The sequence below is a fragment of the Pundamilia nyererei genome, unplaced genomic scaffold (assembly GCF_000239375.1).
Source record: "Pundamilia nyererei isolate P.nyererei 1_Seehausen unplaced genomic scaffold, PunNye1.0 scaffold00002, whole genome shotgun sequence".
NCBI classification, from domain to species: domain Eukaryota; kingdom Metazoa; phylum Chordata; class Actinopteri; order Cichliformes; family Cichlidae; genus Pundamilia; species Pundamilia nyererei.
Window position 1 is genome coordinate 9,343,911 of NW_005187403.1, and position 16,467 is coordinate 9,360,377.

Sequence of the window (16,467 nt, forward strand, 5' to 3'; positions counted from 1 at the left end):
GAACTCATCACCTCACCTCCCTGCTTTCCAGTATCTGCTCATCTCACTAATCATTCTCACTCCAGGACTGTCTGTTCTCTATAAAACCACTGTGCACGCGCGCACATGTGAGTGTGCTCTTTGCTAATCACACTGTCTCCCTTATTCTCCCTTTTCCCTTTAAACCTTCTTAACACCAAATCACCTCACTTCAGCGTATAAATGTGGTACCTAACTTTCTTTTTCTCTCAGTTGTTTTGTTTATGGCTACTGTTTCTTTCTTTTCTTTGTTTATCTACTAGTCTTATTTTTATTCTCTGCCTGACCTTTTTCTGTAAACTTTCTCTGCCAGGAATATATTTTTCTTATTATCATGTATAAATTAACATTTTAATGAAAACGAATCACTGTTTCAACTCTCTTAATCTCACACATTTTTATTAAATTTCCTACGCACTTACCTAAAGATATATATATGTATTAGTGTGTGTGTGTGTCTTTGTGAAGAAACGATAAGGAATAATACTTTGAAAAAGAAAGTATTGTATTCTTTCAAAGTCTTGAAAAAAAGGGAAAATGAATGTTTGATACTGATATTTGGTGATTTAAAAATCTGACTTTTAGACATATAAAATATAAACAGCCTTCCCAACATTTGTCATGTGAAGTTACGTCCCGAGTCTTTGCTAAAATGATATGACAGTGCAGTTTAAAAATAACCTTGTTTTTTTGTCACAACAAGTTGTGGATTACTCATTTACCATCAGCCCTGGCCCAGCTTGGATCAGCTGATAGTTCTGTTTCTGGCGTTCCAAACACATGTTGCCAAGAAGGGAGCTGCAGAATGCCCTCGAGTGTAGAAACTATGCAATGTGAAAACTCATACCATTGTCGAAGGGTGTTTCTGTCATGGATGAGAATTTTCCAGACTAAAAAAGCGGATTGAAACAGAACAAGTCAAATTCAAAGCAGGCTGCAATCCGATTGAACGTGGGTTTTTGTGATGGAGAGTGGGAGGGCAGGTGAGAATCAAGACAGAGCAATTTACCAGCGAGGAGCAGGTGTTTGTGTTGACATGACTAATCTTATCTGGCTGTGAACTGAAAGTTCCATGAGGTAAAGCAGGTAGTTTTCACAGACAGGATGACTGAGTCCTTGAACAAGACACTAAGGAGGACACAGAAGCACAGTAAACAATGATCCAGCAGAATGATTCATGAGCTAGCACAAAAGTGCACAGCTGACTCTAAATACGTAGACTTAGACGAGTGGATGGCTTGCGGGTGTGCAGGAGCAAGCTCGGGAAACATTGATAAGAGAGGTGCCGAGCTGTGAACTGATCACCACCTGGTGCTGAGTTGGACAAAGTGGCAGGTAAAGATGCTGGACAGACCTGGTGTACCCAAGCATATAGTTAGGCAGCACTGATCCACAAAATCTTAAATTCCCCCTCAAACAGAGCTTTGATTACGTTCCAAGGAAGACTTGGCACATTGAGTCCAACTGGACCATTTTCTATGTTCTATCTGTTTTACCTGTCATGCATGTATTTCTGTAACCAGATGGTGGACACCAGAGGTGAAGAGAGCTCTCAGGCTCCCTTTATGAACCTGTGGGACTCTTGAGATGCTGAGAAGTACCGGCAGCCCAAATGTTGTTTAGATCTGGCAGTGGCTAATGCAAAAACGTAGGAGTTTAGTGACACCATGGAACAAGGACAAGGGTGACGACTTGCCTCGCTCTGGGGGTCATGTCACTGATATAGTAAACACATGCTCAGTGTCAAGGCCCCTGGGGTGCATGAAAATTGCCTAAGGTTCTGGCTGTCCTGACTGACACATTGCTGCAACATAGCATGGACACTGGTGTGGTATCTCTGGATAACGATTAGGGTTGTGGTTTCCCTGTTTAAGAGTTAAGGGGATTGGAGGGTGGGGACTGGGGGATCACATTCCTCAGCCATTCTGGGAATGTCTATGGCAGGGTACTGGAGAGGAGAGTTCAACCATTAGTTTAACCTCAGATTCAGTAGGGAGTTTTTGTCCTGATTGTTGAACACTGGACCAGCTCTTCATCTTCTCAAGGATAATTGAGGGTATGTGGGACTTGCACATCCAGTTTGTGTTTTGTATAGTTGGATAAGGGATGCAATCCATGTCCCTCGGGTTATTCTGTGGAAGGTGCATTGAAGTATGGGGTGTCTGGGGCCATTTGGTTCCTGTAGAACTGTAACATTAGCTTGGTTCATTGCGGCAGTAAGTCATACTCACTCATGGTGGGTGTTGAACTCTGGCAGGACAGATGGACAGACAATCAGATGGATGAATGGATAAGTAGATGGATGGCACTAATTTGCAAAGATCTGTTTGTAAACTTGCACAAGGCACAGGTACAATTCAGTTATATCTGGCGTCTTTAACTAATTTCTTTGTATGCACATGTATTACTTGTGCTTTTGTAAATTTCTTGGACCTTTGTTGTTTCTTTTTTATTAGAAAATTTAGAAGTTAAAATTTTTATAAGCTTTCTGTGAAGGGCAACTGCTAAAATAATAATTTAATTGTCCAGTAATTTAAATGGGAACTGATGTGTTTAGTTTTACTGTGCCTGTGACAATAAAACTTTTTAAACTTGACCTTAATACATAAAAAATTGGCCAAAAAAACGTCTTGTTGAGAGTAAAATTAGTGTGCTATTTGTGTGCTCTTTTTTTTTTTTATAGCAAAACAGATGGAGGGAAAACAGATCATGCCAACTGAGGATGTGACAAAGAGAGGCGTCGGAAATTATGTAATGGACTTGGGGACTGTGAAATGGGTGGTAAAAGTAAGATTGGTCTACCCGAGTAATTGAAATTTGTTGTACAGTCATGCTGGAGTTTAGTTACAGTGCCGGGTGCTGACGTTTTTATGGGACTTGATTTTGAAGGCATTACCGCTGAGGGAGAGAAAAGCAAGATGAAAACAGGAAAAAGTGAACTGACAAAAGAAGAAGTGTAGTGGAAAAGGAGGAGAAGCAGTGAAATAGAAAATGCCAAGGGCCAGATTTTCAAAGACTTTTGCACCTTGTTTCAGACATATTGTTGTGTGTGTTATTTATCAAATCTGTGCCTTAGCCTGGAAGCACTATTTAACTGTCATTTGGATTGCACACGTACTTTGCCTGTCAGCACACCTTTGTGCGATCAGTGCAATGTCACTGCATCCTTAATGGTATGAATAGCTATTTCAGTTTAAACCATGAAAATCCATATTAACTGAGGGAAAAATTGATATTTCACTTTAAATACTAAGCTCAATAAAATGTATGCATGTCTGAACCTCTTAACAGTTTGTATTTATGAAATAATGAAGAAGGTTTTGACGGGCAAACAGAACCTGCTCCGCTTTCTTTTAAAATTCCACTGATAGCAGACAAAAGGTGCAAAGGAATTATACTTCACAAAGGGTCGGGTTAAAAGGGCAATAAATGAAAGCACTATCTGACCACTTTATAATACCAAACAAAGAGAGTTCAGAGAGTTGTGACTGTGCAGTTATTAAACTTGAAATTCATTTTGATGTTCACTGAGCTGCTAATGCAGTGTGAAAATCCCTGTCTCTTGATTATTCATTTACATTTTAGTGACAGTCCCTTTGTAACCAGTATTTCCTTTTATCCACTGATTTTGCTTCTTTCTATCTGTTTTTCATCACAGTTGTGTGTATTTCTCCCAGTTTCAAAAAACTGTATAAACCTCACATGAATAACAGTGAAATTGCAGTCCTAATCTTTTTTTTTGCAATTAATGAACATTGCTAAGTCAGATCTACTATAGGGAACACTAATAGAGGATCATTTGAAACTCCAAGTCCCATCCCAATCTGACAGAAATTACAAGTAAAGATTCTGAACCAGTATGGTGCAAACTGGTTCTGTAAAGGGTCCATTATTAATCAAACAGTCAATTTGATAGATTTCACAGTGTGAGGCAATTGATATTTTTATGAAGAAGCACTTTTTTCCTTTTTTCAAAGTTACTCAACGTCCAAATCAAATCTGAAAACTGCAGGAAGCACATTCATTCTTCTAGTGATTACTTCAAGTGGCATTCAAAGTTGAGATGGGAACAGCAGGAGATTAGTGGAGACCTGAAGCACCTTTACATAATCTGAACTTTCTTTCTAACTAAAGGACACTGAGACATTTTTGACCCTGTTTGCCTTCACTGAATGACTCATTTAATGGGACATAAATGACAAAGTGCCAAAGCAGCTTTCATAGCAATAACGGTATAGGGCATTGCAGAGCCCAGGCTATGTCCTGATAGGAAAAAAAACCAAAAAACAATAACCGGGAATGTTTTCCGTATCTTCTGAAAGGCCAGCACTTTCTTCACCTTTCTAATATATATTGCCCTTTTTAACCATTCAACCAAGAAGGCACGCATTTTATGACCCCAGAGAGCTCAAAGATGGGACATTATGGTACCACCTATAAAAAGGAGCAATGATTTAAGCAAAGCAGGGCAGGAAGCCGCTGTCCTGCTATGCTCAGCATATTACCTCAAGACGGTCTTTACATTGAACTCCACGTGGAAAAAGAAAGAAGAAACACTCACCTTAAAATTGTGAGGGTGGATAGGACAAAGATAAGTAAAGGGGCAAAATTAAAACACAGACTCTCTTTTATTCTGCACCTGTTTTTATAATGCATTCAATCCACACCACTACATTATCCTCATTTCTTCAAAGACTATGACTTGTGGTAAGTTGATATACTTAAATACGTTAGAAAAAAACATGGCGACAATGGTTCTACTGTAGAAACTTGTACTTTACGACTTGAGCCTACAATGCATTTAGATTGAAGAACTTATGCAAGTAACACCAGTGTTTGATTAGTATTAATAAATTTAATACTAATAAACAGGACATCACTGTGTTAAAACTTACCTTTAAAGGCATTACATCCACCACAATGACACATCAACATTTCTAGTCATGAGTCAGATGCATTTCTAAAATTTGGTTGTGACTGGGACACATCTTTAAAGATTCTCCTTTATCACTGGAACAAGGTCTCTAATCTTTTATTTGCATCTCCAATAAATTTCAAATGGAAACCAAGTCATATTAAAATGTAATTAGTGTAGTGGGCAAAAAGATTCATGCATTTAATAAATGCACTAACAGAAGAGATTATATATTAAAATTTGACTTGCTTTAACCTAAGGCCCAGGAGACATACACAGGTTTTAAATAATATGCATAAATATTGCATAGAGACAGTATGTGTTACTACTTTTCAATAAATTACACTTGTTCCTCATTAGGTGTAACAGAAAAGACCTACCTGAAATACAGTACACTCCCTGTCTTTTCTTCCTCTACCACCTTTTTGGGCATGTTCTAAGACTATGCATAAATCCAGAACCAATTTTACAGCACATTGCCCTGGCTTCACCCTCCAAACAGCACCAGACTTATACTCGAATTCCAACTCAACTCTAGACTTGTTTAAGTGCATGAGACCAAAAGAATGATTACAGTTTTCAGTGTATGCTTTCTACACAGACTTGATAGACCTTTTAATCATGTCTAAATCTTTTATGATGCACGAAAATGTTCATGAGCTGTAACATAATGTTAATGAAGTGAATGAAGGAGTCTATTTCACCTGACATTGCTCAGCACTTGCCTTGAAATTCTGACTGTGTCCAATGAACAAGGAAGAAAGGATTTTTTTTAATCTACCTTATTGTAATAAGGACTTAATGACATCTATAAAAATACTAGATTTCAAGATGATAAACAGTGTTAGATCTGTATACTTTCTTATGAGTTGCTCCTGCGCCTATTTTTTTTCTCTTTATTTGCCTGTGGTGGGTGGTGTCTACTCTGTTTTTCACTATGAAGAGTTCACCATATCTTCATAATAGTGTTAGTTTATTATCTTACTTATTTTTGCTCGCTTTTGCTTACTTTACTCTCTGAAAAAAAAACTTACCGTCCTCCAGCTTAGTCTTAACACAATGTGACATCCCTAAATTGAGAGCATCCAAGCCCCTGATCAATTTCCTTAGCCATCAATTTTTCAGAATAACCAAGCTTTTGTACTTTATACACTGACACTTAAATTGTGACTGGAATGAATCCAATTAATTTTGTATATATATTTTGCGGTCACTTTTGTAAGGGACGTACAAGCGAGCTGTCATTTGACTTGATTTATGCGAAATGATCAATTTGTCACCATATGCTGGCCAAGAACTATTTTACTCTAAGTACCCCCTTCATCCACGTTGCACTGCATTTTCTTAATGATATACCAGGAATGAAACAATTATGAATGCTTGAATATGACTTAAAAGTCATATTCCTGTGGGGATAAAGCTTTTGTCTCTTGCAGAAAAGTAAATGCTTTTGTCATTGTGTCATTATCAGCTGTCCTCATGTATCATAAAAATAAGTGTATTGACATAATGCACTTATACTAATTTTGTTCTTTGTCTTTGTTTTAACTCGTAGTCATCGAGTGAAACGTTTTTTCTTAGATGTGTATTTATGGTCATCACAAGCATTGATTTTCACTCTGTCCTTCATTCTTTTTCTACTCCAGGAGATTAGGAAGTGTAATCACTGTGATCCTCTGGGTAATACAAGCAAAACATATGTATAACCATGAGGAAATCTGGATCTTATTAGCATAAGATCGTTTTTATGACTAAACCTAAATGATACATGAAAGAATGTGCGTGGTACAATAATAAAGATATTTAACATAAACCGTCTACTGGACATTTTTTAATCTGGTTTGAGACTGTAGTTTGAAGCCATTTACAGATATTTTATGTTTTGTTATCCTTCAGTGGTTTTACACTTTGCAAATCCCTGACTGTTATCACTGTGTGTCAGCCCTCGTGTGTGTGTGTGTGTGTGTGTGTGTGCGTGCGTGCGTGCGTGCGTGCATGCGTGCGTGCATGCGTGCATGTGCGTGTGTGTGTGTGTGTTTTGATGTTGCAGTGCCAAAGCAGTAATAAACAAAGCCTCTTAACTCACAGCCCTGCTCTTGCTGTCACTCTAACTCAGAGTCAGACATGCAAATATGCACACACTTTACCTAATATGATTAGAAAATTGAGCTCCAAAGTCTTTTTAACACTTGACAACTCACCAACAGATCAAACCACGAGTGGCAGCAAAGGTGGTAAGAAGTGGAAATTTGATTAGTTAAAAATCTGTGTACTGTTGTGTCCATATTGTAAAAATATATTATGTCCTGCTCTATATACACAACACCCAAAGGTTGAATAACTGCTTGTACCCCGACTGCATTATATTTTCTATATCTGAAAAACAAACAATCAACTGATTTATGATTCTAATTAGATTTATTTTTGCCTTTGTTTGTCTTTACATTTCACCACCAGAGGCTGGAGGTGTGTTTGGTCCTCAAGGGGAATCGGGATCAGAGCCTGAAGATGACAACCAAATGAAGTTTTACACAGAGCAGCACAGAGGACGAAGGCGCAGCAAAGGTGGGAAGAAACTCAGGTGTATTATAATAAATGTCGTACATTTTTTACACATTAACTTACTCAGCAGGAGACCCTCTTAGCCACTGCGCGCTGCTGAGAAGACATTAAAGTCAAAAGGGAGTATAATACAAAAACAAATGAACGCCAGCCTTATCCCATTTGAATATAAGAGGGAATGATGGGAGAGAACATTAAAGCTGAGTCAAATGAGGCTAGTCATTTCCGGAATTGTCAGCATAGCTGGAAGTAGGAAGGGGTCATGTATGTTCCCAGTGGGGCTGGGAGTGCTGTTCCACAGCTCAATGACATTCAAAGCAGACATATGAGCTGATGTCAATGGGAGTTTTGTGATGACCTAAGCTGAGTCACATAACTCGAATGCATGATTTTCAACTTCCTCTCCCATAGTGATATGTGATAGTGAAGAGTTTGGATTTGTGTGTATATGAATTACATAGTCTGTGTATATCTATAAAGTAGCTGACAAAAATGATGAAAATCATGATGTTTTTAAACCCTGTGTCTGCAGTTCACCTAAACAACACTAGGTCAAGAGGACAATAAATCACACACCACTTTATAATCTTATTAATTTGGTTGTAAGCCCTCTGGTGTGGGAATAGGATCTAAAAGCAATTAGAAAAGCAATTTAGTTGCTTTTCCAATTGCGATTTCTATTAGAAGTATAAAAGAGAGGAAATGTACGATTTGAAAACAAACAAAACTTCTTAACTCTATAGAACTGCAGATATATAATTCATCTAAAAGCGGATTCTCCAATTAAATGTCTCTATTTTTCTGTACATTGGAGACAGCAGCTGGGTAGATTTCAGATATCAAGCATGTGCATATGGTCTTAGATAATTGCAACGTTTTTCGGAATGAAGGACAAGAACGAATTGAACGAATTGAACGAATTGAATGAACCTACCCCTGTAATTGGCTCTGTAGCCTTCTGTCACTTCATTTCCTACCATTACATTTCCTGTTTACATACATTTAAACACAGAATGTGCCAGTGTGAACATGCAATTAACCACAACTGTTCTGAAAATGGTTAATAGCCTGTGAGTGTAAATGCCCTCGAACAGGCGTCTTTACTTTAACTGACACCTTGGTCTGACAGATTTTATTATCAAGTCTTTGTGGCCTTACAGCTTGGAGGAAAATAAAATCCATGGCCATGACCTGTGTTAAAGTTACAGCCTGTATAAAAAGGCAGCTCTTTCATTAGATGATGGACAGAGGGGAGGCGAATGAGAGTAAACATAAAGAGTTTAGTGCACTCCTTGTATTTGTGCATTCAGTTAAAATTTACATGTGACTTTATGCGTGTGTTTGAGCACAGAAAGGATGCTTGGTTTGTGACCATAATGTAAGTGTTTGCCATCGTGAGTGCGCATGCTTTTGTCTACTCAGTAAGCTTTTATAGTAATTGAGGGAACCCTTCACAAGCCCAGTGACACCACCCGCACCCCACTGACATTAGCTGCTCAGCCACTATTTCTGTAGACAACCATTGTTTCTATCCCTTCACAAAGCCATCACAGTGAGTAAGACGTGCAAGTCGGTGTGGGTCAATCCATTACCCTAACTTTGTCTCCTTGTTTGGCCTTGAGCTGCATTTCACTACCTCCGAGCTTCTGTCAAGATTAAAGTGCCTTTCCACAGGGGAATACTGGTGAAACTTTCTTTTCTATGATATTGCTTTGTTTTATTTCAGTCTGTTTGACCATTTGAACACTGCGAATGTGATCAGTCAAACGTTATATGGGGAAAGCTGAAATTGGCATTCACAGAACAATTGTACACGGCTGTGTTTTTCAGTGGTACTAAATGATGTAGTAACATACCTCTAACTAGCACACAGAGCATTAGTCGATTCCCATTGTGGAAGCTATTGGGCATTGAAATGAATAAATATATAAACAAATGTATTCATTTATTTATTTATTTGAACAAAACAGTGTGATGAGTTCTACTGCAGAGAACAGACTTCCATGAGCAGTTGTACCATTTCTATTGACTTTTGCAACAAACCTGCAGAGCGCAGGATACACACTGGGAAGCTCCCTTCCTAGAAGCTATTCACGCAGTTCTGAAGCCTGCAGATTCTGAAATATTACGTGATGTTTTCTTGTGACTGGTTTAAGAAAGTACAAGAGTTATTTTCAGGTTGTTCAACGCATTAGAGCAGTGTTTCCAAAGCTACTCTATCATCACCTTATCCTACACACATCCCAGTAAGCTTCCGTTTAACATGCCAACTTCTCTCCCATGATAAATATCTGTAGACAGAGGTTAAGCGGCTAATTTCATTTCCTATACCTTAGCTTGGAAATAAGATCCCTGGCAGAGCCAAAGGGCAACCAAAACAACCAATCTATAACCCTGTCAGTAGCAATAAGATCATATATCATACTGGCAAATGATTCTGGGGTGTGCAGAAGCAGTGTTAACCCAAGTCATATCTACACAGGCCAAACTTGAGACAGGGTTGGATTCATAAATCAGCAGTACAATGAATTGCATTCTCAAGGCTTTGAGGAGGGCTTTTCAGCAAAGGACAGTGCAAAACGAGATGATTTTGTTAAACGTTTGTGTGGCTGTTTGTATTATGGTCCTGTCACCTGTTTAAGACTCTAATAAAAACAAAAGGGCCACTGTTAAACTGTCTACCTTTACTTTTTTCTCTTTCTCTCCCTTCAGGCCATCCACACAGTCCTCTAAATAAGGTCACCTTGACACTGATTACTATCAGCACATGTGTCATTGCCATTGTCTATGCTACGCAGGATTCCTGCCCCCTCACTGTTAAGGTCACCCTCCATGTGCCAGAGCATTTTGTTGCGGATGGTAAGTGCAGGGCATTTATTAGACCTTGGCAGAACATTTAACGAGTAAAAGCATCAAAAAGTGTTTACTTTTGCTGGAAACTGACTTCACTACACATCACTGTTTTTATGCACTCTTTCATTTTGATTCAAATTACATGATATGATATGAAAATCTTAGTAGATCTGACAGCTCACAGAACTCCTGGGTCCAATTTACACAGATCTGTTTGCTGACTGGAAACCCGCAAATACTAAAATCAAACATGGAGATGAAGATGCAAGGATTTATTATACTTACATTAAACCCATCAAAATGTTACTAAGATGCAGTGTGGTTATTTAGCCCAAGCAGCAGTTTGAAAACATCTAATACAAGCGATATGCTAGATTTGTGGAGCATGTTATCATAATAGCCATTATCCCACATAGTATAGCATCTTATTGTTTTGTTTGTTTCCAACAATAACTGGTTACAGTTGTCAGTCGAGCAGCGTACTGTAGAGATAACTGTCGAGTTGCATGTTGTTGTTGAGCACTGAAACGTATTATGTCATTAGTTTAGTCTTTGTTGTTAGGAGGAACAGCTAATGGACCGGGGCTAGCTCAACATTCTCCGTTTCTGTTTTCACATGGCCTGCATTAAACTCCCCACCCCCTCAACCGTGATTTGTGGTTTTCAATTTCAATGCCTTTCAGTTTCAGTGCCCCCTTTCCACGACTGATAAGGTACAAAAGATGAACATTCATCCAACAAAAGAGAAAATCATGTTCTAGAACCGAAAAATGAACAAAAATCAGAACAATAAAGCCCACGCGCTGAAAGCTCGCAATGGAAGAAAAAAAGATTGATTATCACCACAAAAAACTGAGTGACATTTAAAGCCATTAAAGTGATGAAGAGCATTGTGCACACACTATGGCTATTATTATTTTTCGTTTTTCAACTGAGCTTTTAGTATTTAGCCCCTTTTTCATGTGACTGCATGCTGTAGATTAAAATATTAACCTATTGTTTTTATCTTTTCAGTTAGCCGGATACAAACAATGCATATTCATCTAATGTTGCATAAGAACTCCAAGATATATTTCTGCTGTATCAGTGCCATATTAGAAGCTGGCTTCACAGACAGAAAGTATGCTTTCCAAAAAAAACAAAAACTAAATAAATAGTCAGTGAAATCGAATATAAAGAACTTCTCTGTCAATAAGGAGTTGATACCGTTTCCTGTCAATTTATATGCTCACATGGGGACACAAAAACATTTGTTGTTGACAAAAGAAGTTTAAATTCACAAAAATGGAGTTTGTAAGCAACAGACCCATGCAACAGCTTAGAGTATTATTTAATCTGTTTAAAATTCCTTGTTGACAGTGAGCTAATTGTAAATTGGGTCTGTGTGTTGACACGATACTGCAAAACAAACCTTACTAGGAGAAGAGAGAAAACTTGAATATGTACAAGGAACTAAGTGAAGTAAGAGAGAGTGAAGAGCTGAGGCAATTTAACTAATGATTGATACATCTCTGAAAGATTTCACATATCAGTCAAAAAGGCATTTCTGCCATTGAGGTCTCATTTCTTGTCCTCCCACGCTCTCAGAATTTGTGTGCCCGTGGACACTTCATGAAAACAGAGGCGTGCATAAAATATATATTCTGTAACTATTGGATATCTACAGTAAAATAAACATACCGTTAGAGTATTTTGACATTGACGCAGTTTGTTTTTTCCCTCTGTATACCACCGCAGTGGATATGAAGTGAAAGAATCAAGATGTGATTAGAGTGCAGACTATCGGTTTTCATTTAACGTGATTAACAAAATTATCACATGAATTTTGTTTAGAAATGAGCTATTTTTATTCATAGGGCCCTATTTTCAGATTCTAAAGTAGTTGGGTAATTGCCTAATGAACAAAAGCTGCTTCCTCTTATTTCATGTCAAATTAAGCAGATAAAAGCCACAGTAAGGTCTAGTCAAGTGAAAAGTACTCAAGGAAAGAGGCAAATAATTGTCAACGTGTAAAGATGGCTTGATGTTTCAGAGCGCTTACAACAAGATGCTTTTTTGTTACTGCTGACAAAATGTAAGGCTGTCATATCCATATACAAACAGCAACAAAAGGTGGCCACAATAAAGACTTGGCACAAAATAGGAACCTGTCGCCTGTCAATGACTCGAGGATTAAAAACAATGAAGTTTGTCCACTTACTTCTGAGCTTTGTGGGGCAATTACTCAAAAAATGTATTACAAAATAATCACGGTTTTTTTGAGTGTCTATAATGTTGTCTTTTTCTCCCTCTCCATAACACACATAGTGTAGTGTAAATCTCTGCCACTGGCAGCAAGGACGCTTTCAAATTTAATATGGAGAATGATTATTGACTTATTTTAGTAACCTTTTTGACCTTCTACTGCTACTAGCAGTGAGGAATATCAATTTATACACAATAATTATCTAAATTTTTGGATGCCCCTGAAGCTCTCCTTTGGCCTAATGATCAGCCTGCGAGGTATCAAAAATCATATTTGGAATTTAATGAAATAATCATAGATATTCATGATAAACCAGCACTCGTGTATTTTAATTTCGCCTAGTCCATGAACTTCGCTGTAGTGCGACACTCACTACTGCATTTAAGCCCCACTACAGAATAAGATATTGGACGAGGAAAATCATGTTGTGCATTCCATACTGCATGTGTGTTTACTGCAGGGTGAACATAAACTGTACACCTCGAAAGAGTTAAGGGTTTTAGGATTCTAGTTTTGTTTTTCCCCTGCAAACAAACTGTGTGTGCTGGAACTCGGACACAGAAAAGCAGACACCTGAGGCAGAGCAGATGTGGTAAAAGGCAGCTTAACCCTGTAGTCTGGCATGCATACAGTCGGCAGCAGGCAGGCAGTCAGAGCAAACAAACAAATCCAAGAGATAAACAGACAAAACAATTCCAACTGGCAAGCAACACATAACTATAAGTCACTTCAGGAAACGTACAAGCAGACAGACGAAATGCTCTGTTTCTTCTGTCTGCTTATATACTTTATAAGTTGACACAAAGGACGTGAGTTGCTCTATATCTAATATATGCTGGTACAATGCAGGTGAATAGTCAGGTGGTGATATCAGCCATTAGCATGATGAATAAACTGAATGTGAGCAGCCAGTTGCCATGACAGTAGAAGGTAAACAAAAACAACTACAAAGCATTTATAATAATCACTAAGGCTACAGCTAACGGGAGCCTAATGGAAAAAAATGAGATAGATAGAGAGAGAACAGAAGTTTATTTACAGGCAGGTAACAAGAAAGGAAAACTGGAGCAGCAGATTAAGAAGACTCAGATCATTTAGCCAACGTTGTGAGATACGCAGCTCAAAATCAACTAGTAGTGGAATTAAGTGTACCGACATATTCTTCTGTTTTTATATTGTAATTACTCCAGTGTTGCTTTTCTGTTAACTGACATTCACTTTAGAGTCATGGTGTAAATACCTTAATTATATTTGCAAAAATAGTCATATTTTAAATGTGACTGTCTGTCAAAGAATCTTATCAATTAGATACCCAGTCATGTAACTCAATTATCAAAAACATGACATTGTGTAGATAATTGAAATAATACAGCAGTATACAATAGAGGAAAGCACAAACAACTTATTAACGAAAAATAACACAAAATTATATGTGTCAATAAGTCAATGAAATTTTTTGTTGCACCCATTCATTATTACTGTCATTATTTTGATTACCGCATTGACACTGATATACAATGCTTTCTTTTTCTCCCCATTCTTCTGCATTTGAATCATAATATGCAGAGCTAAGTGAACAATGCTCCTACTCCCCAAGTGGGATTTCTTTACAGGACTCAGAGAAGGCTGCATATCAGCTCTCTCCTCAGCATGTTAGCAGAAGAATTTACTTCTGCCAGTATCACTGTAAATGAGACCTACTGGCAGAAAGGGGCCTTGTCATGCTTACTTTTGGTCACTTTGACCTCGTAAAGGCTTTTAGCGATTTATTTTGGGCTTCTGGCATTTTGCTGGGTACTGAACACTTTACTTTCAAGAACACCAGCAATCTTTCATATCTAGGGAAGATTGTTACCATGGTTATTTTGCTATGACTTATACAGAATTATGCACTTATTAATTGAAAATGTTCAAAACATATTGATTGATTCAAAATGTGTTTTACGCCAGACACTTAAACCAATAAACAATGTGGGATCATCTGACAAGCTATCAAATGTAACGGACAAAAACATGCAGGTCATTGGTCTCGATAAGATTGAATGCTAACACATGGTTTGGTACTTAATTTTTAGGGAAAACCAAGTACATTTGTTGAAGGCTTTGTGTTGGTCACACTGTACTGTGGCAGTGTTTTTCTGTCAAATGAAAAGAAGCAGCTGATGACTTTTCATGTGTAGGAGGAAACAAATGGCAGTGTATTCTGTCAGGACTTCAGAACAACCAAAATGTTAAAAGGGTAAAATAAATAAATAACAGAGAGAGAACAGATGAGTTTTGGGATGTCATTGCTTTGTTTGTTACAGAATGTAAAGGCGAAACATTATTTGTTATTCTCATATGAGCTGTATATTTTACCACAGCACAAAGGACTTGCACACATCCATCTGATGCAGTTCATCTAGCTGTACCGAACCTGTTTGTTTTGTTTTAATATATAGATGTTCTAATACATTTTGAATTCACCTGGACAAAGAAATATATACTGTTAATGCTTCTGCAAATGTACCGTCCATGACCCATAATATAGCTGTATAAGAATCCAGAAAGCCTTCTCACAGCTCCCTTTGGAACCAAAACTCATTGGCATCAATTAGAGATAATCTTGTTCGGTGATTGGAGTTTAACGATTGGTCTGAGAGCAGTAAGAAAGAAAGGTAAGTCAGTGTCATTAAGCATAGCGTTTACTGATTGACTCGTGAAACCCTTTTAGCCCCTCTACTGCAATTACCAACAACACCCAATCTATACACATTATAGGTCTTAATTTTCTCATTTAAATTCAGTCTGGTCAGATGGGAAATGAAATTACAGTGAAAACAAAAGATTTAGCTACTTTCCAATTGATTTTGCAATAGAACCTCAAACCTAGAGCATAAATACAACACAATCACATCTGTTCTACTTTTCTGTGGTTTGTTTGTTTATTTTTGCCTTTTTTTCATGCAAAATAATTGGCTCCTGTTTTGTTTTGTTTTTCTTTTTTTCAGGAAGTAGTTTTGTGGTGAGCATGGGCAGTTTCTTGGATGTTTCTAATTGGTTAAATCCAGCAAAGCTAACTCTCTACTATCAGACCAATTCATCCACACAATGGGTCCAGGATTACTGCGGCCAGAGGACCACTGAACCCTGTGAGCAGATTTGTGATCAGGACACAGGTTGGTGCATACAAATATGCAGACACTGACGTCTAACCATTAAGCCTTAACCCTTGTTTTTAGCATTTTTTTTTAAAGTGGTAAGTACTTCAACAGTGGAAAAAGTGCAGGTGTATATAGAAGACATTACAATGAGATCTCTATCTTGATGTTTTACTGATTAACATAACATGTGCTAACTTTTAGTTGTATTTTGTGACATAAACCCAAAAGTTAAAGTAAGCAAAAAAAAATAAAATAAAATAAAGCTCAAACAGTCGATGTCGTCTGGTTCAGAGTCATGAGATTTACACCACCACTCACGACCCTGTGTTTTTCATGTGGACTTTTTCTCATTTATAAACAGTATAAACATGGCTCTTTATGTTCAATATTGATACCCCTTGTCAGTAAGGGCATAGACACCAGAGTGTACCGTGTCGGAGATGTCAGTGCCTTTGGCAGTATTTGAGTCCCTCCGCAGGAGAATGTTTTGCTATAAAATGATAGACATGCTATTCCCATAAATTTGTAAAGTTGTCATATTGAAACTGCGTAAACAATGGAATTAACAAGAAACCGGCAGCACTGTCAGTGAAGAGGCCACGTAGAAATACAAGTGTGTAGCAGAGGTTGTCACTGTTTGCATTCATCACAATAATTATATAGAAGCTATCCAACTTTATTCCACACTTTAAATGAAAAATCGAAAGAAAACAAGACAGAATCAATAGATC

At 37.7% G+C, this 16,467-nt stretch overlaps 1 protein-coding gene across 1 annotated transcript in view; it reads left to right on the forward strand.

Moving 5' to 3' along the window:
- astn2 (astrotactin 2) overlaps window positions 1-16,467 on the forward strand; it is a 284,181-nt gene that overhangs the window by 118,186 nt on the left and 149,528 nt on the right. Inside the window, exons 5-7 of the mRNA XM_013909139.1 lie at window positions 7,391-7,498; window positions 10,208-10,354; window positions 15,584-15,751. Coding sequence (XP_013764593.1) covers window positions 7,391-7,498; window positions 10,208-10,354; window positions 15,584-15,751 — 423 coding nt within the window. The remainder of the gene's footprint in view (window positions 1-7,390; window positions 7,499-10,207; window positions 10,355-15,583; window positions 15,752-16,467) is intronic.